The sequence below is a fragment of the Castanea sativa genome, chromosome 9 (assembly GCF_040712315.1).
Source record: "Castanea sativa cultivar Marrone di Chiusa Pesio chromosome 9, ASM4071231v1".
Taxonomy (NCBI): domain Eukaryota; kingdom Viridiplantae; phylum Streptophyta; class Magnoliopsida; order Fagales; family Fagaceae; genus Castanea; species Castanea sativa.
The window spans coordinates 13,499,314-13,521,695 of record NC_134021.1 but is presented as its reverse complement, the minus strand read 5'-3'; the positions used below and the strand labels follow the sequence as shown (position 1 = coordinate 13,521,695).

Genomic DNA, 22,382 nt, shown 5'->3' with positions numbered 1-22,382 from the left:
ACCACCTATGATTTGTTGATGATTTCTCCACACAAAAAAACCCTATGATTTGTTGTAAAAATATTATGAAAATATTGTGGACGTAGTAGCTCTCTAATTTAAAAATTATTGATAGTCATTCTTATATAATTTTTTTAACTCTTTAAAAAGTATTGTAAGAATATTATTAGGTAGAAAATGTTAATTGTCCATTTTTTTAAATTTTTTTATGTTCATAATTTTGCTAGTTATGTTGCTTGTGGTCCACGACAACTTCAGTACTTTATGAGCAACTTTATTTTTTTTGCTAATAATTTTGCTTGTGGTTCCACATTTAACACCAAAATTAAAAAATAAAATTCTTTCTAAAAATAAATAATTTAGAACACATGGCGTAAAATTAAACTTCAATTGTAGATTCTAATTCGATTTTATCTAAGTTTTACCTATTAATATATGAGAAATGATATGTCCATAATATTTTCACAACATTTTTACAACAAATTCTAAATGGTAGGTTGTTACTGGTTGTTATTGTTAGGTTCAAAAAGTAATCTTAGTGTTAGTGCATAGTATAATTATTACATATATAATTTAAATATTATTGATAGTCGTTCTTATTTTTTTATAACTCTTTAAAAAGTATTGTAAGAATATTATTAGGTAGAAAATGTAAATTGAACATTTTTTTATGTTCATTAATTCTAGACATTTTGGATTTTGTATGCAATAACTCACTTGGATGAATATTTATGATATGATTTCATATTTGACTCCAAAATTAAAAAATAATATTCTCTTTAAAAATAAATAATTTAGGACATATGGCCCGAAATTAGATTTTAATTATAAAATTTAATTGAATTTTCTCTAAACTTTGAAAATATTAATTGTCCTTTAAAAAAAAAAGTATATTATTTAATTCTAGAGTCTTTGATTTTCTCACCTAATAATTCATTGAGATAAATATTTATAATATAATTTCACATTTAACACTAAAATTAAAAAATTAAACTCTTTTCGAAAATAAATAATTTAAAATACTTATACCAAAATTAATAAAATCTAATTAGATTTTATCAGAGATTTTATCCAGAGTAGTCAAATCCCCGTTCACACTTTGGCATAGACCCACGGCAACTTCTGTACTTTATTAGCAACTTCGTTTGAAATATGTAACCTACCAATGTGGTACTGCCAAGTGCCAACTACGCCCCAATCATTATTTAATTAACAAGAAAAGAAAGTCATTTAGTCCCCACCTAGGAATTAGCATTAAATTAAAGAAAATTGCACAAAAAAGCACACGTTCCAATCCAACTCAACCACATCACCTTTTTATTGGGAACCAGCTTTTTATAGCCCACTTTCACGCTCACAGTCACACTCTCAAAATCACCCAAAAAAAAAAAAAAAAAAAAACGCAGAGCACAAAACACAAAGTCGCAAACACAACAATGGTCTCATCAGATCAAAACCTCTTTCACTACAGCCTCCTAACTCTGTATCTCATAGGGCCCCCAACCTTCATCGCCCTCAGGTTCCTTCAAGCCCCATATGGGAAACACAACCGTCCAGGTTGGGGTCCCACCATGTCCCCACCTTTGGCTTGGATCCTCATGGAAAGCCCCACTTTATGGCTAACCCTTCTTCTCTTCCCCTTTGGGTCCCACTCTTCGAACCCCAAATCTATCTTTCTCATCTCCCCCTTTCTTTTCCACTATTTCCACAGAACTTGCATATACCCACTTCGCCTTCACAACAACAACAACAACAATAATAAGAGTAAGGCCAACAATGGTGGCTTCCCAGTGTCAGTGGCAATGATGGCTTTTGTGTTCAATCTTTTGAATGCTTACGTACAAGCCAGATGGGTGTCTCAGTATAAGGATTATGAAGGTGATGGGCGGTTCTGGTTTAGGTTTTTTGTTGGGTTGGTGGTGTTTTTAGGTGGCATGGGAGTGAATATTTGGTCAGATAGAGTTTTGGTGGGTCTGAAAAAGGAAGGTAAAGGTTATAGGGTGCCAAGAGGAGGTTTGTTTGAGCTTGTGAGTTGTCCAAACTATTTTGGGGAGATTGTGGAGTGGCTTGGTTGGGCAGTGATGACTTGGTCTTTTGCTGGACTAGGTTTTTTCCTCTACACGTGTGCCAATTTGGTGCCTAGGGCACGTGCGAACCATAGGTGGTACTTGGATAAGTTCGGGGAGGATTATCCCAAGGGAAGAAAAGCTGTAATTCCCTTCTTGTATTGACACAAAAATGTTTTTTTTTTTTTTTCTTTTTTCCTTTTGTTTTGGTTTATGGGGATTTGGATGTGTAATTGCTATTAGTACTTCATAAACAAAGATTTGGATTTAGCCATTGATATTAATATTGCAATGATGAATTGCTTATCTTTTGATGTTTTACATTTTATAAATGTGCCTCCTTCTCATTGTTTGGTTCGTGCGCCTTGCTATAATTTTGTTCCCAATAATGGAAACACTGAATGCAGTGCGAAGAAAAAGTTGTGCTGGAATATCTCTGCTTGGCAAATTATGTAAGAACTTTTTTTTTTTTTTGAGAAGGAATTATGTGATTTTGACTGTAGATAATCAATATGTGGAATTAACCTTCCACACAAGTCTCAATGTGATTTTTTGTGCTTCCTTCCTATGTCATGCACTCATCATGCTTTTGCTCTATTTGAAATGTGCTAGGGTTTAGGCTATCGGGCCTTGCTACGTCTTCATTTTTATTGTCTTTATTGTCCCGTTATTGAGTGCATCTTCTACATGAGTTTCTGTTATTGAGTGCATATCTATATGAGTTTCTGAAGGCCTCGAAGTTTGGAAAATATTAGACAAACGAGTACTGAAAGCCTTGAAGTTTGCGAAATATTAGGCAAACAAGTACTGAAGGCCTTGAATTTTGGAAAATATTAGGCAAACAAGTACTTGCGTTAAGTTGGTAGTAGGTTCTTCACAATCGTCGCGGATTGCTCCTCTTTGATGGGCCTATTAGTTATGGGTCCGATGAACGTGTGCTTAATAAATTTATTTCTGAAAAAATTTTATTGAAAATTTTTTTTCAATTTTTTATAAATTTTTTTCAAAATTGGTTTACTATCATGTGCTCTTAGAGTACACATTAATAAAATTCAATAGTTATATAGGCTGCCTGGTCATCCATCTAGTACTTCTTAGCCTTCTGCTAGGTTGTTCCCAGACCTTGCCTGGTAATGTCAACCTCAATGTTGTACTCCTTGATTACTCTTTCCCTAGGACCATTCTAGGAAAATAGCTCATAGTTTTCATCATAGCGACTACCTTGGTGCTATTATATGGATCAAAGTCCATGGAAGAACATTCTTTCATTCCTCTTTTAGCCCGGGTGATTGCATGAACATCTTCTAATGTAAAGCCAGACATGGTGAGTTCTCCTTCAACAATAGCATTTTTACAGATTTATGTGGTTTCAGAAGCAGGATTACGAGCATCTCCGAGCAAACTTCATATGGATGGACTAATGCACAAAAAGAGAAGAATTTCGGAGGCTCCACAGCTTCCTCCACTTGATTCTATGAAAGTACAGAACGATTCTACACTCTTAACACCATTGTTAGCGCCACTCTAGGGCTGACTACCCACACTAGCAGCATCAGAATCATTACTTCTACCACCAGCCCTGCTGTCTCCTCAGGGACATTAATTAGCCAGCCCAACCACAACATAATCGCAACCACCATCCGAAACCCATTCGATATATCCTGTGCAAGTGTACTGCGAGCTTATTTGCTTAAAGTTGAGATTAAAAAGAAAGAAGTGATTTTAGGCAAATAAGCTTGGTTTAAACAAACAAGCTGACTTATTTGCTTAAAGTCACATTTTTTTTAACCTTACATTTAAGGGAATAAGTTTGTAGCAAATAAATGCTGGCAAATGCTGAAAAGTCGAGCATTAAAAAAAAAAAATCAGAAATAGAAAATTTTCAGTCATTTTTAGACCTAAAGGTGCTCATAATGTTCACCTAAAGATGCTTTCACTTTAAAACACTAAAGCCATGAGATTCTTTCACGGAAATGGACTATTAATTTATCCAAACTACATATAACTGTAATGTCCCTGAGAACCTAGTCCACAACTCAAAATGGCAACAAAATTGTTAACAAAAGCAATCAAGAGCAACAACATGAAATTAAGCCAAAAACGAAAGAAAACCAAACGGCATCTTATTTCAAATATTTAGAAGCTCTTCTAGCCTCCCTTGCACTCAGCACAATCTATACAAAGTTGTGTGTCTATAAATAAAAAAGCTTACCAATTAAAATGTTCTACCAAAAAGGGAGAGAAAAAAGGAACATGAGATGCTAAATTGTAACAACGTAATACAAATTGAAGCATTCTGACTGAAAAATATGCAGTTATGCTGTCCCTTGGTGTTTCTGAGAATGCAAAACCATGTGGACCAGAGCAAGAGATGGCAATAAATGCTGGTAGCATTGAAGACAGCTGAAAGTCAAAATCTTTCCTAAAATTACAGCAGCTTCAACTGTTTTATCAATAACCTCCATTTGTCTCCAATCCACCTTCTTTAGCACAAGATATCAGCAAATAATTGATATCATACTGCACAATTTCATAAATTAATGAGCATGATAATCTAATGGAGAGTAAAGAAAATGAGATAAGATACAATTTATACAACCAATATATCCACTGAATTTATCATTCAGATCATTTCAAGTCAGGAATGGAGTTACCAAGATTGTATTATCTGAACTTTTTAGAACCAAAAGAAAAGGCATGTATACGAATTAATAAACCATGAAAATTTCCAGCCATTCTGACCATAAAGTTGCAAGACTTATACAGTGCATCATGGGGAGGGGAAAAGTAAGAGCTTGGTGGGAGAGAGAGGGGGGGGGGGGGGGGGGGTGTTGGTGGGGGGCAAAAAACATAATGAGAACAGATGAACTCACATTAAGCAAAGGAGCGATTCGCACCCACATTCATCTCTACTGCTTGTTCATCATATGTAGAACCATCTTTTGGATATTGGCTTTCCAAACTTCCATCCAATCCTGCAGAAGATTCGATGGTTTTGGAAATTTCTGCCTTGAGCTCTTCATGCTTCTCTTTTAGGTTTGAAGAATTCATGGCCTCCGCAAGGCCCTGCTTAATTTGTTGTTCCAAAGCTGCAATTCTATTTTTGGACGCCACGTCAGGTGTCTTCCCTGCCTTTGCAACCTCCAACTTCAGTAGCTCAATCTTGTCCTTCAGATCTGTTGACTTGATAACATTTTCAATTTCTCCCTTAATTTCTTCATTCAGCTCTTCTACCTTGACTTTGACATCCAATGGAATCTGTTCACTGATCTCCTTTGCTTTTGACTTCACAACCTCAACATCCAAACCCAGGGATTTGATAGCACCAGCCAGTTCCAACTCTATCTCTTTCTTCATCTTCACAAGTTCCTCCTTCAGCTCATGATCCAAATCCTGACCCGCAGAATTTTCAATTGCAGCCTCCAGTGCCTTGTATTTCTCCTTTATATCAGGCCGATTCATGATTTCAACAAACTTCTTATTGACTGCCTGCTTTAATGTGGCAGACTTTTTGTTCTTTTCAGAAGTACTCTTGATTTTTGATAATTCTGTCAACATATCAAGTTTAGACTTCAAGGATTCATAATTAGGAGCCGCAGAGACACCCTGGGTAAACTCATCCCTAAGTTTTTCAATCTTGTCCTTGAGGGCAGGATGCATGAGTTGGTCCCGCAAATTTACTTTTGAAAATTCCTCACGCAACAACACAAGCCTGTCCTTCAAACCCATGGCCTTTACAGCCTCAGAGTATTCACGGTCAACCTCTCTTTTCAGTTTTTCTATCATCTCATTTACATCTGACTCTGGAAGTTCCACAGAGGACTCCTTGGCATTCAACCTTTTCTGCATAAGTTTTTTGACCTCATCCTCTATATTTAGATTGGAAGTCCTGATGATGGGTTCTTCTTTCATTTTCATGTTGACTTTCTTTTTAGGATCTACTGGGAGTCCTTCTTGGAACCCACCGATTTTTCGAAACTTAAGCATGCGATGCTTCAGAAGCTCTTCTGTGTCCATCTTCATAAGCTCCTATTGAAAAAGAAAGATTGTTGTTAGGAGAAAAACTGGTTATATTTAATTCTCGTTTAAGAATTCCTACGAGAAAAGCACGTACATCCATTGATTCATTAATTGCATTTTTTATCTGTTGTGAGGTCCAAGTTGGATCAGCATGTGCACCACCGAGAGGCTCCTGTCAAAGTATAAAAATTTCTTTTAGTTTTCACAAAATAAAAAAATATGTGACTGTGGGGTATTAATGAATGCTACACTTCTATCAGACCCAGTGATTTTAATGAGAGAAAAATCATCCAGGAGGAAGGGTGGGGGGGAGCTTGATTCTAAGGTCTCTTTTTCCCTATAGAGTAAAAAAAAGTCTTGTCAAATATGCCTGCAAAAAGCCATGTTTCATCCCATTTTATTGTTTGGAAAAGGTGCCAATTGGTCATGGTTTCTACACTAGGACAGATGAAAGTTGCTGAAAGTAAGAACTAGAAGAGAAACAGCTGCATAGAATAAAGAAGGGATCATTTACAGGGATAACACCATCTGCAATCTGCAGCTTGCACAATTCGGTAGCAGTAATCCTTAGTGTCTCAGCTGCCTGCACAAAAGAAACTTTTAATAGATTAAAATTAAATTAACAACAGGCAGAAAATCCTAAGAGTGAATGCTGTATAAACCTGTGGAGCAGCTTTGGCACTCTTCCACAAGATTGCCGCACATGCTTCTGGACTGAACCATGACAAGAATAAAGCAAAACAAAAGAAAATTATGAGAACGTAGGGATTTACATATTAAAACAATTTTGCACAAACTGAATTAGGAAGGACTTGTATCCATAACGGGAAAGAAAAAGAGAAAACTGCATCACAGAATCCAAAGCATGGGTGTGTAGCCAAATAAAACTAAAGATGAAACTATTTTTTTTATAAGGCAGGACCATTAGACAACAGAAACATGACCTCAATTAGCAAAAACAGCTCTTTGCCCATCTCAAATTGAGAATCAAAATGGAGAACTATGCTAGCAACTTCTAATGCTTATAAGGAAACTCAGCTCATTTTACAAATGACTATATTATCAATGGCAAAAGGATATATTCAGCAACCTCACAAGCAATTATTACAGATGACACTTTCTGAATCTATGTACATTTTTGTATGGCATTAATCCAAAGTAATTAATTTTAATGTTAAGGTAAAGGTATGCATCATGAAAACTTGGAAGCCATCATTTAAATGTCAAATTGCTCATATCTGTAATCAAAATTTTAACTCAGATGGAAGGTCTTATTCCCGTTATCCACATACTCAAATAGTGAATTTTCCAGTACTACAGGAAGTTTTACAAGTTTATAATGCATCAATATGATGCATTGACACCATGCCATAACTACACTGAGTTAATACTTCTAGGTCAGACATAAACATCCATATATCTCGTTACTCATTACCATTTTAACCAAAAAATAAACAACATATTGACAAAAACATATCTTATGCCCAACAATGTTTGAAATCACAGGGGTTGCCATGTGAGAGAAAAAAAATAGGTAAAATGGAAACCGACAGGTATCATCAAAACCTAAAAAAATTACTAAAATGATTGGATTGCTTATGCGTTTGAAGAAATGACAACAGCAGATGAGGACAGGAAACACATGGAACAGGTCTGGTAAGTGGGAACTACTAATCTACTCTAACATAGGACTTGGCGCACTTCTGAATTAACAATCAAAGACAATGTGAATATTCCTAATATATGGTCAAATCCACCCCTTCCTTCCAAGAAAAATGTGATTTGCATTAATAACCTATAAAGCCAGCATATTGGCATACCACCTCTTTTGAGACCTATCTAATATACACTAGAAAAGCATGAACTTGTCCAACATTATATTTGCACAATCTTTAAGAGTTGCAATGTGAGGAAAGCCAAATTCAAATCACCTGGCAACATAGAAAACTGCATTTTCAAGCATTATCAATTTATTAGCACAACCAATGGCAAGGGCACCACCAGAACCACCTTCCCCGATGACAATAGAAACAATGGGTACCTTCAGGCCAAACATGGTCCTTAAATTGTTAGCAATGGCTTCACCCTGCACGTACGTTACATGTATATATATCAGTTGGGCCAGTATTAAAAGAAAATCATGTAAATTTCACAGCAGAGTTGTCCACATACTTGTCCTAGTTCTTCGCATTTGAGGTCTGCATAAGCCCCCGGAGTGTCAATGAAAGTAACTATAGGAAACCCATGGTGATCTGCATAATACATCATGCGTAGAGCTTTCCGGTAACTGTTTGGATATAAATTGTCAGCGTCAGAAACTGAAACATTGACTGGCCAGGAACTTGGCATAATAAGTTAAAACAAATATTACATTCCATTTTACTGCTGATAAAATTTCTTGAGACTAATAGAACATACAAGTCTTTATTATTTGACGTACCCATGGGGAGTAGGCATCCCAAAGTTCCGCTTGACATTCTCTTTTGTGTTTCTACCTTTTTGGTGACCCATGAACATGTACCTCCTACCATCTATGGTTCCTATACCAGTAACAATAGCAGGATCATCGTACCCACTCCGGTCTCCATGAAGCTCCACAAACTGTGCATATGGGGTATATCCAAAGACATTAATCAATGTAATTAATTCAGCATTCATAAACCTAAAGGTGAACAATCTAGTAAACTGTAAACAATAAGCACCAAGTTCACAAGTTTCCAATATTGCACCTTTTCAGTAATGTTAAACACATGATCAAGGAAAGTTGGCCTGTTAGGATGCCGTGCAATATACACCCGCTGTATTGGTGTTAGACGTGTATATAAATCCTTTAGAGCCTGCAATACAAGTGATAAATTGTAGCAATTCAGAACCAGAAACTATTTCACTGAATTCCAAATATGCAATAGAGCAACAACTTCCTGGAACACTTGCTAAGAAGAAAGTGAAAGACATGTCCATCATCTTGCATTATTCATTATCTATACTGCCTTCTCCTCGTTATATATATCTATAAGTGGATGGCAACAAAAATTCTAATTGAGACTTTTCCGAAATTCATTATAAGATCTATCTAGTTTTTGGGTTCACCAAACATACTTCCACATTGAGGCTTACAACTCAGACTTGGAGATACAAGAGCCAAGCTTCACACCCCAAAATTTTGCATGCTTAAACAAATTTTTAAGGTTCTAAAAAATAAGTGAAGAAAAGTAAGCAAAATTCCATTACTCTTAAGGATGTCTTGATAACTTTAAAAGTGGCATTGGCACTTTGTGAACAAGCAATAGGATCCTATAACAAGGAGTGCAGAGACGAATAGCAAGCCTACCCAGTGCAAAATTTATAAAAACTTTTAATGTCTGCTATATTTCCACATCAATAGTTGGGAAAAAATAACATAAGCGTGTAATTCAAGGTCTTAATTCATAAACCATTTAAAATTAAAAATTTTAGGCCATGTTTCGAATTTAAGTAACTTAGGTTTCTCATCAGCATAGCATATCAAACCTGCTGATATTTATTCTCCAATGAGATAATCTGATCACTGAAGTCCAAACCAGTTTCATTCGCCATCTTCCGCACCTGCACTCGAATACAGAAAAACCCTGATTAAGAAAAAATAAAAAATTCCAACTCAATGACGAAACTACAACCACCACACAAAAATAAAAAAAAGATTTACATCAATGATTTTCTTCTCTAGATTGATAAGTGGCTTCTCGAATTCCAAAGTTACAGGCCTCGGCTTTTCGTTCTCTGGCAAGGGCTTGAAATGTGAGAGATGGGTAAGGATCCCACCTTTCACATTGGGATCCGGATTGTCTGGCCACGGGTGGTCGTGCTTCTTCACCTTCCTAATCTTCGCCACGACCCTGGAATCCCTCCTCGTCGTGCTGCTGCTGCAGCCAAATCGCGCCCTCCCTAGATTTCTCAGAGGAATGCCATTGACACCATTGCTCGAGCTCCGGAGAAGATCCGAAGCTGATGTCCCCACGAATCCCACTGGAGAATGCGATATCGAAGCCATTCTCTGATTCCCCCTCAATTAGCTTCCCTAATTTTCAAACACAGCTCCATAAATTATCAACAAAAAAAAAAAAAACTCAAAATTCTCGTAATAACTTTTTTAAACAGTAAATGCTTTATTCGATTACTGTTTTCTCAAAGTTTCACAGTTAAAAGGGAAACGACAAAGAAAGTTACATTTTCTTTACACAATTCTAAATCCATAAATAAATAGCTAAAAATCAATATTATTCAGTGAGTTGAGCTCAGTTTTCGTAAGCCTAAAAAGCAATAAAGCTAAACAAAATTGAAGTATATACAATCAACAAATGGAAAAAAAACAAAAAAAACAACAAAAAAAAAAAACACACACACACACACATAAGAGAAATAACAACAGTGAACATGAATCGAAATAAGAGCTCAAGAATGCTATAACAGAAACCAAATCAGAATTAGAGAAATAGAAATTACCGGAAATTGAGATCCTGAGAGAGAGAGAGAGAGAGAGAGAGAGAGAGAGAGAGGATCTGATACAGGAAAGGGTTAAGAGAAAGGGTTTGAAATGAGGGGAGTAATTATTAAGCAATGAGAGAGAGAAAGAGAGAGAGCTTCGTAGAGATCGTCAAGGAAAAGAAAATTTTGTGTGTTTTGTTATGTACTTGTGTATGAGAGAGAAAGAGAGAGAGAGAGAGAGAGAGAGAGAGAGTTGGGCGATAGTTTCTATGAGGAAGTGAGGGACTAATGTGTGTGTGAGGGTGGGGAGTGATGTGTTATTATGAGCCAGCTTTTTTCGGTTTGGCCGTTGAAGAAGGGATCCAGATTTTGCATCTTTTTTGTTTTTGTGAGCTAGTTTAGGCACGTGTGCAGTGCAGAGTGAGAGCCTCTCTCTCTGTCTCTCTGTTGTGTCGTGTGCTTCCGCGATGCCTTCTATCTTCTTTGGTTTGAACAAAACTCTCAACTACTTTGAACTCTCTAGAGTTTTACTATTCATTTTAGTTTTTTTTTTTTTTAACCTAGATTGCAAATTACACCTCTAAGTTTTTTTGAAATTTATTTTGGTCATTTAATTTTATTTTCATTTAATTGAGTCTTCTAAGTTTCAAATTTATTCAATTCAAGTTTTTTTATCCAAGTTCATTAAAAAAATTATCATTAGAAAAATATATTTCTTACATGAAGTGAATTTTTTTCCGAATTTTCATTTGTTAATTACATACTTAATAAAAATTTTTTAATAAAATTTGACGGAATACTTGAATTGAATAAATTTGAAATTTAAATAACTCAATTGAACAAAAATAAAATTAGAAGATTGAAATGAGTTTAAGTTAAATTTAGAGAGTAAAATTTGCATTTTAGAATTCTTTTTATTACATTGAGATGGGAATTGAAACCCAAGTTCTCTTTTTAGTAAGAAATGGATAATGTTTTTTTTTTTTTTGGGTTGAGAAAACTGGATAATGTTGTTATATTATAAGATTATCTGTTATTTTAGGCCTAGTTTAATTTCACTCATTTGAAAAAGAAAAAAAAGACTCAGGATTAGTATTTTAGACGTGGGTTCCAATTAGCTCAACTGGTAAAGTCTCTGATGGTTGTATAAGAGATCTGGGGTTCAATCCCCGCCTACACTAAAATTGATTGGTGTCTTGGTTAGATGATAAAAAGCTATCATCAGGAGTAGGAATGGCAACGGGTCGGGTTCGGGCCGGGTTTTTGTATACCCGGACCCGATCTGCGAGCCAAGACCCAAAACCCGGACCTGGCCCAATTATTAATCGGGTTTTTTTCTCGGAGCCCATACCCGCCCCGCCGGGCCCCACGGGCTCCGCGGGCCCCGTTTATCTTCTTGAGCCCAAATCCATCCCAACAAAAAAAAAAAAAAAATTTTGAAGCCCATTAAATTTTTTTCCTAAATTCAAGCCATTTAACATGGTCCAAATGCCAAAATTTGGCATTTAGGCCACATTATAGGGCAACCAAATCAAACCAAATTATAAGTTAATCATAAATCGATAAATCACCTATTAATTATACATTAATAAATCACAACTAAGATTTTAAATCAACAAATCACTTAAAAAGCTACAAAATAAATCCCACAAGTCTAAGAAATTACAAAATGTCTTATCCTCCAACCAACAAATGAAAAAGACTAAGAAATTCTTACAAAATGTCTTATCCTCCATAACCGGGTTTTTATCCGGGGCGGGTTTTGGGTCGGGTTTCGGATTTTTTTATAAAACTCGGACCCGACCCGAACCCGCTTTGGGTTTTTTTTTTTAAAAACCCATACCCGACCCTATTCTTTATCGGGCCGGGTAAAATCCGGCCCATTAGGGTCGGGCCGGGCCGGGTATCCGCTGGCCGGATCTAAATTGCCATCCCTAATCAGGAGCGAACGCCATAGGTTGAAACTCTCTAAAAAAAAAAAACGTAGGCTCCATTTGGTTTGCGTTTTGGATAGTTTGCGTCTGCACCTGGCTTCTTTTTTGACCAGCACCTGGTGCACTGTTTATGGGACATGAACAAAATAGTTTTTTTTTTAGTGTAACCAGTAACCATGAATTATTTTTTTTATTGTTTTCACTTTTCAGCAAAATAAGTGGTATCCAAATGCACATGTAATTGGTAACTCACGCAAATTCCAAGAAATTTTAACATAATATGATTTTTTTTTAAATCTAAATTTGACATTTGATAATTATAGTTGTTGTTGTTATTTATTTATTTATTTATTTTGAGAAACTGGTTGTTGTTGGTAGTATGCATTTATTATGATTGGTTTGTATATGGAATTATATATAGTATTAGAATTTATTATGCTTGTGTCAACATCTAATGCATGGTTTAAATGTAGAATAAAATTAAAATTCAATCAAAATTATGGAATAATAGTTTGTTTGATTTATTGGTTGAGAGCACTCGTAAATTAGGGATTATTGAGGAGTCTGTGTAGATTTTTTAGAAATGAAGGAGTTGGGTGAGAAGAGGATGTTGTTTTCTCTCTCTCTCTCTCTCTCTCTCTCTCTCTCTCTTGTTTATTTGGGTGACATGGCATAACTAAACATTTATACAAATAATGGGGTGGTGTGTCATGATTAAGTATGGATTGCGTGCTTACTTGCCACTTAACGGCTAGATCACTCACAAAAATATATGAGAAGACCATTTTTAAAAAGGGCTCAAATGTAGGGGATTAGAATGAAAAATCATAAGCTTAAATACCAAAACGAAAACAATTCAAGAATTTATTTCATTGTTTTTATTATTTCTTGATCACCATTCTAATCCTATTATATGCACTTACAAAACTACAATATGGAAGGTTTTTGCTCTCTTAGTTAATGTACTTGACTCTGATAGCTACTTGTTTAATGTAAGTTTTGTTCAATACAAAAGAGGTATTTTTTTAATGGGAAAAGAGCTATCTTTTACTTATGTTATTTTCTCTTTGGAAAACTAATTATGCTTATGTTACACACACATATGATTATTATTGTTTTTTCTATTTATAGTGAGGGTTTAGTCATGGCTAGCTTTAAAAATTAAAATATAGTCCCCTAAAAATGAAATCAGAAAGGGAATTCATGTTATGGGGGCTTTACAAATTGCAATATATACAGCAAAATATACATTTTTGCGTGCTGTCCAGAATATTTGGAAGGTTGCGTAGTAAATAGGAATCGGGTGTCATGGTCTAATGGTCTTCTTGTTTTGTTGGGTTAGGTGGTTTGCAGATATCAAATCTAAATGCTCATTGAATTTCCACTATCCGATACACATGTAAGTCAAAGCATCGCCTTTATTTTAATCTGCTTCGTTAGAACAATTATTATTTACTAATAATTAATGATACTATATCATATATTTTACAGAGAATAATGGATGCAAATTGCTGGTGACCCGTTGAGCCATACACAATAAGTGGGACAACAGAAGCCGACCAAATTTTGACATCAAAGATTTTCAGATTAGGTTTTGAGTTTTTAAAAAGTCATGTAAGACTGCAATGCTAGGCCTCTATGACTCTATCATTGCAATTTTCACACTACATATTATTTAGTATTTACTATCTGAATATTGACATCAAAGATTTTTTAAAAGAAGATTTAATATGGTTTTTTCAAGGTTCAAAAAGAAAAAAAGAAGTCCATATTGAATATTCTTTAATATATATATCATATTGAAATCTGATAATTTACTAGTATTTTCTCATGAACCAATAAATACCATACAAGTTTAAAAATCCCATACCTCAAAATGACATTCTCAACCATAAACACACCACCCCAAATCCTAAATTCATAACTATAGTTTTGTTTCTTTCCCACATTTTCTTCTTAAACCAAACATAAAAAAGAGGCTATTTAACAACCCCCGCCCCCCCCCCCCCCCCCCCCCAACACACACACACACACACACACACACACACACACACACACGTGTTCATGGATTGTTCAGATTCAAGTTTAGGGTAAATTTTTTAGGCGTCATTGCATAATCGAGTTTGCGGGAGCTAAAATCACTACTCATTATCGACGTATTAGTCATTGACTCATTTGGTGGGCATAAATCATCGATCAAACTTGCAAGTTGAATCCTTGCTAGGAATCTTACTGTTGTGATATATAATTCACGGTGCTTGGGTGTCATGATATGGAGAAGATTCGGTGAAGTTCTCAAGATATTTGTTAAAAGAGAAACACGACATGTGAGTGGTGATGACTGGATGGGCCATTAGATAGGTTGAGTTTGTCAACTTTCTAAATGGGAAGCCTGACACTTAACCTAATGAGATAAAAGTTTCATTAGATTTAACATGTTCGGGACTGTCAAATTGACCAAAACTCTTATGATCAACCCAATCTAAGTGAGTGAGTTGGATGACTCAAGTGATTGCTCACCCCTCACATACACACTTAAAACAAAAATTGAAGAAACCGAAACACACACAATCTTAAACCCTCAAGACAAACCACTCCATAGTAATTGTCAGCCATGGCCAAATCCACCATAGTTTAGAAAAACTTGTTGGGCCACCACCTCTAATAAACCACAACTTCCAATACCTTTGACCACAACCATCACCCTTAAGAGTAGCTCAACAACTGAACCAAACACAACACAGTCACATATCTTTCAAGCTAAAGTTTTATATTTCATTGATTAAGTTGAGTGGTAGTCCCAAACATTCTTTAAATTATTATCATCTCTTGAAACTTATAAAACCATTCACTATTGCCTCCAAATCTTAATTGTTGTTGTCTTTAGATCCCAATCATTAGCAACCCTCATTACTAGTGTAAAATGGACGAAAATCTAACATAGAAACCATTTTTAAAAAACACAATTAGACTTTAATTGACAAAATTAAAACTCATTACTTAATTTGAAATATGAATTACACTTGGGTTTTTTTTTTTTTTTTTCCTAATTTCACCAAACCCTAAATATCTTTGCGACGTCGTTTCCTTTTTGAGCCCAAAAACGGCTCTATTTTCTAAATCTCAACACTCTCCCTTATCTACTGTGTCTCTCTCCTTTTCACTTAGGTAGTAGATTTTAATTCATGGCGGACATCAAGCTTTCAAATGGTAATTTCATTCTTAAACTTCTCTCATACCCTCCTCTATTGTTAAAAATTTCATATTTCAGTTTCAATGTTCCGTTTAATCATTGTATGTTAAAAAAGTTTGTACCTTTGTTTACCTTTCAGAGGTTATTCTTGAGCAGCTGAAACATGGGACTGCTAAATTCGAACTGGTCTCTTCTCCTGTTCCTTCAATTTCAACTCTGAACTCTCAAACATGCTCAACTGCAACTTTCCTTGGAGACAATAGCCACAGATTCTTTGCTAGAATAGCACCATCACAGTAAGCCTAAAAAACACTCAAACAAAATCTAAAGAACTAATCTTTATTCTCTGTCACTTCAGCAATGGAGCTACCTAGTTGAATTATATATGGGATTTTTATTTTTTGGGTCCCAACTTCTATGTTCTACATTTTTACTATGGTGTTTAAACAGGTAACCCATTTAGTGTTTTGGCTTAGTGATAAAAAAAAAAAAAATCATCATGGAGCGAATGCGATAGGTTTTAATAAAAAAAAATGTTAGCTATGTTGGGGTTTAAGATAATTATGTTTTTCTCGTATGATTTTGGTTAACAGGGGTAGAGGGTCACCAGCTATGAGGAAAATTGAGCGCTATTCAGTTCAGAAAGTCACTGGAGATGGCCGCTGTCTTTTTCGTGCCCTGGTAATGTCTTTACCTGTTGATTGTTCTTGTAATATTTAGCCTCTGCAGATTGAATTTAATGTTTTTTTTTTTTTGAATTATGATAAGTAATAAGAGTTAAGCTTTTGAATGTTATAGAGTGAGTTAAGTAATGGTTGTGCATAGCTGGAAACTGATGTAAACTCAGAGTCCAAACTTCAGGCCAAGTTTGGCAGCAAGAGGAAGAATGAATTGGTATTTGGGGTTTGTGATCAAGTTAGCATTTTGAGCTTGCACTTAGTGCTTGTAGGTTGGGATAGAGCAAAGAAACCAATGACATGATAGCACAATAGCCTATTTAGTAATCTTGTTGTTATTAGAAATTGATCCATTGACTGTAGTGATAGAATTTGGCAAACCATAGAAGAAGCCAAAAGTGTGAATATCGATTTATACAATGTAATTTTTTGTTTATTGTTTTAATTAAAATATAAAAAGCCAAAAGAAAGTTAAAATTTATCTTTTAAATGAAAGCTCAAAGTAAAGAATTGCATCCAAGAAAAGACTAGTGATGAAAAAGGATAAATCCATTTAGCCTAGATAAGAAAAAGATAGTATATTTGTATTGCGATTACAACCAAAGCAAAGATAATAATTAATTCAACTAATTCGTACAAGAAGATACGCACCGGAAAAATCAATTACTCTCCATCTAAATTACAGTTATTATAGTTAATGAATGACAATGCATAATTGGAAGCATTTATGGTAAATATTCGTGTATCATTTGCCTTATAGGAGTTTGGTACATAAAGCATGCAGTCCCTTGCAGAACAAAAGATAGGAAGAGACTAAAATTAAAGAAGTGTATAATTGGTAGTTTGAAAACATTTGTTTATTATTCAACTTTTAAGGAGATGTTGACTTTTTTTTTTTAATACTAATTCATTAGATAATGGAATCCTTGAATTATGAATGGTTAATAACTAGTGAGAGTGTTTGTCTTCTTTTGTTACTTATGAAAAAAGAAAAAATCAGTTAAAACAGTTCAATATCTATTTCCATTAGTAGGTCTGGGATTTGATTAAAATATATCAGTTCTCCTTAGTCTAGAATCAAAGGGTAAAACTTAGGTATGGTTCATGAAGTCTTGTACTTTTGGTTTCACTATTATATTTAAGCATATGGCTGCATTGAATTCAATTGTATTTGGGAAAGATAATATTGTCTGTGCTGCATTGGTCAAAGTAGCCATGTGTTTAAATTTAAATAGAAAACTAAGGTACAACAATTAAGGAACTGTACCTAAATTTTACCTAGTATTTACAGGAATCTGTGTTTCTTCTGGAAGAGACACTTGTTTCCATCATCCTTGTGGTATATATCTGAAGTTCAATTAAACTCTAGAGTACTTTTTCATTGCCTCTTAAACTAACTTCTAATTGATGAATTAAGGTCAAAGGAATGGCTTTCAACAAGAGTATTTCTCTAAACCCACAAGAAGAGAGAGAGAATGCAGGTTTGCTGGATATGTTCTTCTTCATTTAGCTACATGCCAATCGCAAGCATAAATAACTTAAATTAAAAATAATAAAAAAAGTCTTTCATGGTGATTATTTTTTTTCCTGATTTTTCCACTCTGCATCATCTGAATGTATCTATTAATTAATGGCTATGGCACTTTCTCTTTAATTTGATGAATGAGTTCAAGGTTGCTAGACTTAACCCCTTCTCATACTTTATTTTAATTTTTCCCCTTTTTTTGGGGGTGGGGTGGGTTGAAAATTAAGCAGATGCTCACAATTCTTGTGGTGAACTCATAAATTGATTGTGGATATAATTACCACTTATCATTGCTAGGCATCACAGAATGTAGTATATGTCAGGCAGGAGGTCTTTGCAAAGCAATTCTACTATAATTGACTCTTTTTTTTGGGGGGAAAGCTTATAGAGTGGGATGCTAGTCTTTTTAGTTTGAGAACTTGGTTAGTTGGTGTCCTGCATCAAGGGAGGTATTTCATTTGTTATTTGCTTTGAAAAACTTCTCCATATTTTCCTCAAGGCTACTGTTCATCAATGTGAATGCATAGGTCATGTGCTTGATAGGTGGTGTACCTTCTCCTCATAAATTATTCTTCAGGACCTAGCTTTGTAATTTATGGCTCCCTAATATCAGGATGATAACTGCCATGCTCACAACACAGTGTGCATTTTGTGAGATCAGCAAATTAGTTTTTGGTTTGCCTAGAATTTGTTGTTAATTTGGATGTTCAATTCTTTTTTTGCTCATAGTTTAGTCATCTCTTAAGCACTGTCTATCTGATGACCTCTCACTGTAGCCTGGTTATGTTGTGTTGTATCTCTTCATCATATAGAAATGTCTATATTTGCTTATTCTTTAACTCACATAGCGGTCAACCAACAAAAAGAAAGTGTATTTATTTTTTGTTTCATCCAAGGAGCATAAGGAGTGAGGACTCCTGCTTGGCTTTAAACGTTTAAGAATTACTCTTATAAAATGTTAACCAAATGATTGAGCCTTTAGAAGGATTTTCTCTTTTGTTTATCTGTAGAGAGTGCTAGGATTAATTTCTGAAAATCCTACTACAAACTTTACCTGCATACATATGCAGATGAATTACGAATGGCTGTGAAGGAGGTTATATGTGAAAATGATGAAGAACGCCGTCAGTATGAAGAAGCACTAATTGCAATTACTGTCGATGAGTCCTTAAAACGGTGAGTCCTTTATTTATTTATATATTTTTTCTGGTTTTGGATGTTCTCTTTTCAACTTTTGGTGTTCTGAAGTATGCTTTAGCTTATGCTTATAGTTGGACTTTTATTCAGCATATTAATAAATGTCTTTTTGTAGATACTGCCAACGAATTGGACGACCTGATTTCTGGGGAGGAGAGTCAGAGCTACTGGTTAGTGCCTTTTCGATTCTTATTTGTCCTTTCTGTTAGTCAAACTAGTCCTTATTATCAAGACTTAATTCTTCCACCAGAATTGGTGCACCAGTTTTAAGGTTAGGTATATTTGTCTTTGCCAGGTGCTGTCAAAGTTGTGTAAGCAGCCAATCATTGTTTACATACCAGAGCATGAGGTATATTTTTTGCCCTTAAACAATTTTGATATAGAAATTGGTGCTTATATATGTATTACTTGGTATAAGGTGTCTTAAAATTTTCAATTTTTGGTTGAGCATGGTCTTTTAGAACTTGCATTTCCCCCTAATTATTATAAGAGATTAAATTCTGTAAGGACGTGGTGTAAAACTTAAGTTTTACCCCTCCAATCCCAATATGCCACATCATCTTATCACATATTTAATAATAAGCACAACCACACCCAATTAATTATAATACCTATATATAAATTCAACCAAATTGGGAATTTATTTGAGATTTTTTTTTTTTAATACAAGGTAGAATTTCTACTCTAGCCTAATGTAAGTGTATATGTATGTGAAGCTCCCTTCTGGAGACTTGAACCCTAACCCTTGCCCTCCACACCCCACATGCATTTATACTTGTAGAGTAACTACCGCACTAAAGGTGCGTGGTGGTTATTGAGATGTTATTAGGTGTGATAGAATGTATTGAATTTGAAGTAAAATGCGGATGTGTTACTTACTTATTGGATAGTGCAAAACATGGGTTTTACACCCCATTCTTGCCAAATTCAGACTCTTATTATAATCATAATTGTATTGCTGAATAATGAATATGATTTCATTTGGTATTTATCGTTGGTGCATCTGTGTTTGGGCATTTATAATCAAAATCAAGTCTAAAGAAACTTCTGTACATGCAAAGAGGACAAATTAGTTATATAAAGGCATGTGTTCCATTTGTCAAAAAAGCGCCATCTCTTGGTCTTTATGCTAGCTGTGAGTATTTGAGATTGAGATGGAATGCAGGTAATCTGGAGGTTGTAAGTACTTGTTTTGGTCTGGATAATACATTTGACATGGTTTCATGCATTGATTCCATGATCAAGCAAGTATGCATATTCTGGTGTTTGGGATAAATGCCCTGTGCCCTTCACTTATTGATTGTAAGCAGGTACTGTTTTAACTTTTATGTACTAATTGAACGATTATCGTCATGTCCAATTGAATTGCAGCATACAAAGGGTGGATGGAGCTCTGGTTTTATTCCCATTGCAGAGTATGGAGTTGAGTTCAGCAAGGGATTTAGAAAAGAGAAAGCCAGGAAAGCTGTGAGGCTACTGTACAGTGGTAGGAACCATTATGATCTGCTTGTCTGAGGATTCATTGTGCCTGAAAAGGAATAAGAGAACAATACTGGAGAAGAAGAAAAAAAAAACTAGGGAATGGGGATGCCATTGAAATTGTATGCAAGGAAAATGTACAACATTTCACAGGATATATATTTATATTTTTTTATATGGTAATGTTAGACATATAAAGGATGTTGTAAGGGATCATCTGTTGCTTAAAGCAAATGAATGAAACCTCTTTTTTTTTTTGGTGAGATTGGTTGTGTGAATCTCGACCATGGTTTGCAAGTATTGGCTCGGGATAAGCAAATAACTATTCGTGGCTGTGTTTTGATTAGTTACAGGAAAAAGTCACAAGATAAACTTATAATAATTTGCAAATTATGACAACTTGAAAGACTGTATTAAGTGCTTAATCTAAATGCATCACTGACTTCCTTTGAGTCTGTAGGTTCGAATTGCATATTTGCATGCCATATATCCTTGAACCACAACTCTTTAGTCTCAACGCACCTATAGACACAAGTTCGCACCTTTCTGATAGTTCTGCAGATCCAACCCAAAATAAGAGTCCGTTCGGTTGGAGGAGTGGAAAAGTGGGAGGATGGAAAATATTTAGTTTTCCCTCTTATGTGTTCGGTTGGAGGGATGGAAAAGTGGGAGAGTAGAAAACTCTTTTGTTTGGTTGGAGAGAAAAATACAAGGATGAAAAATATAATTTATACAAATTGACTATTATACCTTTATTACATAATATGTAAAAAATAAAATTATTTGTACTCATTACATAATATAAAATTTATCACATCATATATATAAATTTATATTATTATTATAATGTAAAAATTAGATTAGGTCATGTTGAAAAAAAAAAAAAAGAATGTTCAGGTCATGTGAAAAAAAAAAAAGAAGAAGAACGTTCAGGTCACGTGAAAAAAAAAAAAAAAAAAAAAAAGAAGAAGAAGAGAGTTCAGGTAACGTTGAAAAAAAAAAAAAAAACGTTGTTTCAGGTCACGATAAAAAAAAATTGAAAACAATAATTGGGAAGAGGATATTTTTGTAAAAGTGCTACCATAACACTTTTCTCTCCAGATTTTCCTTCCGATTTGGAAGGAAAAAAAAAAAAAAATGGGTCCAGAGAGAAAACTTTCCTATTTTCCTTCCTCAAACGAACAGTGAAAAACAGTATTTTCCTTCTTATTTTCCTTTCTCTATTTTCCACCCAAATAGACGGATCCTAAAAGAAAGCTCTTTGAGTTTGATGATGAACAACCCTCTTTTGAACAAAACCATTCTTATGCCGCATGAGTTCTTTCTTCATGTAAAAATATATCGTTTGCAATCACAGAGAGCTCAAGCCAGTTCTGCGGAGTGCACCAACATGGCAACATGTTGCAGCAATATAAACCAAAGAAACAGAAGCAGTTTCAAGTTTCACAAAGGCCATCTTTCCAACAAAACTATTCGTATGCCGCATTAGTTCTTTACAAGTTTCATTGAGTGCTTCCTCAGAGTCATGAAGAGAAAAGAGGCAGTTTGCATGGCTAATAAGTTGAGTAGTTGATAGGTTTAGCCTGATTTTTTTTACTTTTATTTTTTTACTTTTCATGAAAAGCCAGCATAAATTTTTAAAAAAATCACCTCAAGCAATTAATTAGACATGTTTTAGATTGAGTTAATCCCGCATTAAATAATACTAGAAGAGAATGGTTAATATCACATAATTTTAAGCTTTCTGGGAAAAATGTTCTCTTGCTAACAATCCCAGCTTTCTAATTCTACCAACTAAAGTCCCAAATAAATTTCTTGATAAGCTCC

At 34.8% G+C, this 22,382-nt stretch overlaps 3 protein-coding genes across 4 annotated transcripts; 2 read left to right on the top strand and 1 right to left on the bottom strand.

The window, feature by feature from the left end:
• Positions 1-1,370: 1,370 nt before the first annotated feature.
• Positions 1,371-2,387, top strand: LOC142609811 (steroid 5-alpha-reductase DET2). The gene has a single exon (XM_075781527.1). It carries the CDS (start codon positions 1,437-1,439, stop codon positions 2,229-2,231), a length of 795 nt encoding a protein of 264 aa, XP_075637642.1. The 5' UTR covers positions 1,371-1,436; the 3' UTR covers positions 2,232-2,387.
• A 1,782-nt stretch (positions 2,388-4,169) lies between these two features.
• On the bottom strand, positions 4,170-10,908 carry LOC142610295 (acetyl-coenzyme A carboxylase carboxyl transferase subunit alpha, chloroplastic). 2 transcript variants are annotated; one of them, XM_075782080.1, is made up of 12 exons: positions 10,569-10,908; positions 9,772-10,143; positions 9,597-9,671; positions 8,816-8,923; positions 8,527-8,687; positions 8,259-8,373; positions 8,018-8,172; positions 6,749-6,800; positions 6,601-6,669; positions 6,181-6,258; positions 4,940-6,095; positions 4,170-4,586 (listed from the first exon to the last, which is right to left on the bottom strand). In XM_075782080.1, exons 2-11 carry the CDS (start codon positions 10,114-10,116, stop codon positions 4,941-4,943), a joined length of 2,313 nt encoding a protein of 770 aa, XP_075638195.1. In that variant the 5' UTR covers positions 10,117-10,143; positions 10,569-10,908; the 3' UTR covers positions 4,170-4,586; position 4,940. The 2 variants fall into 2 exon arrangements, with proteins under 2 accessions (XP_075638195.1, XP_075638196.1); XM_075782081.1 differs by having other exon boundaries at positions 9,772-10,138; positions 10,569-10,696.
• A 4,646-nt stretch (positions 10,909-15,554) lies between these two features.
• On the top strand, positions 15,555-20,818 carry LOC142609735 (OVARIAN TUMOR DOMAIN-containing deubiquitinating enzyme 3). The gene is made up of 8 exons (XM_075781437.1): positions 15,555-15,694; positions 15,817-15,973; positions 16,271-16,358; positions 17,772-17,835; positions 18,950-19,055; positions 19,192-19,246; positions 19,372-19,425; positions 20,448-20,818. Exons 1-8 carry the CDS (start codon positions 15,670-15,672, stop codon positions 20,589-20,591), a joined length of 693 nt encoding a protein of 230 aa, XP_075637552.1. The 5' UTR covers positions 15,555-15,669; the 3' UTR covers positions 20,592-20,818.
• Positions 20,819-22,382: the final 1,564 nt, after the last annotated feature.

Excerpts from the sequence above, each read along its gene's own strand:
- LOC142609735 (XM_075781437.1), top strand. The coding sequence starts at position 15,670 with ATGGCGGACATCAAGCTTTCAAATG. Across the intron at positions 15,974-16,270 it reads GCTAGAATAGCACCATCACA|GGGTAGAGGGTCACCAGCTA; the intron begins GTAAGCCTAAAA and ends TTTGGTTAACAG. Across the intron at positions 19,247-19,371 it reads GAGGAGAGTCAGAGCTACTG|GTGCTGTCAAAGTTGTGTAA; the intron begins GTTAGTGCCTTT and ends TGTCTTTGCCAG.
- LOC142609811 (XM_075781527.1), top strand. The coding sequence starts at position 1,437 with ATGGTCTCATCAGATCAAAACCTCTTTCACTACAGCCTCCTAACTCTG.
- LOC142610295 (XM_075782080.1), bottom strand. The coding sequence starts at position 10,116 with ATGGCTTCGATATCGCATTCTCCAGTGGGATTCGTGGGGACATCAGCT. Across the intron at positions 8,173-8,258 it reads AATGCGAAGAACTAGGACAA|GGTGAAGCCATTGCTAACAA; the intron begins GTATGTGGACAA and ends ACGTACGTGCAG. Across the intron at positions 6,670-6,748 it reads GTGCCAAAGCTGCTCCACAG|GCAGCTGAGACACTAAGGAT; the intron begins GTTTATACAGCA and ends TCTTTTGTGCAG.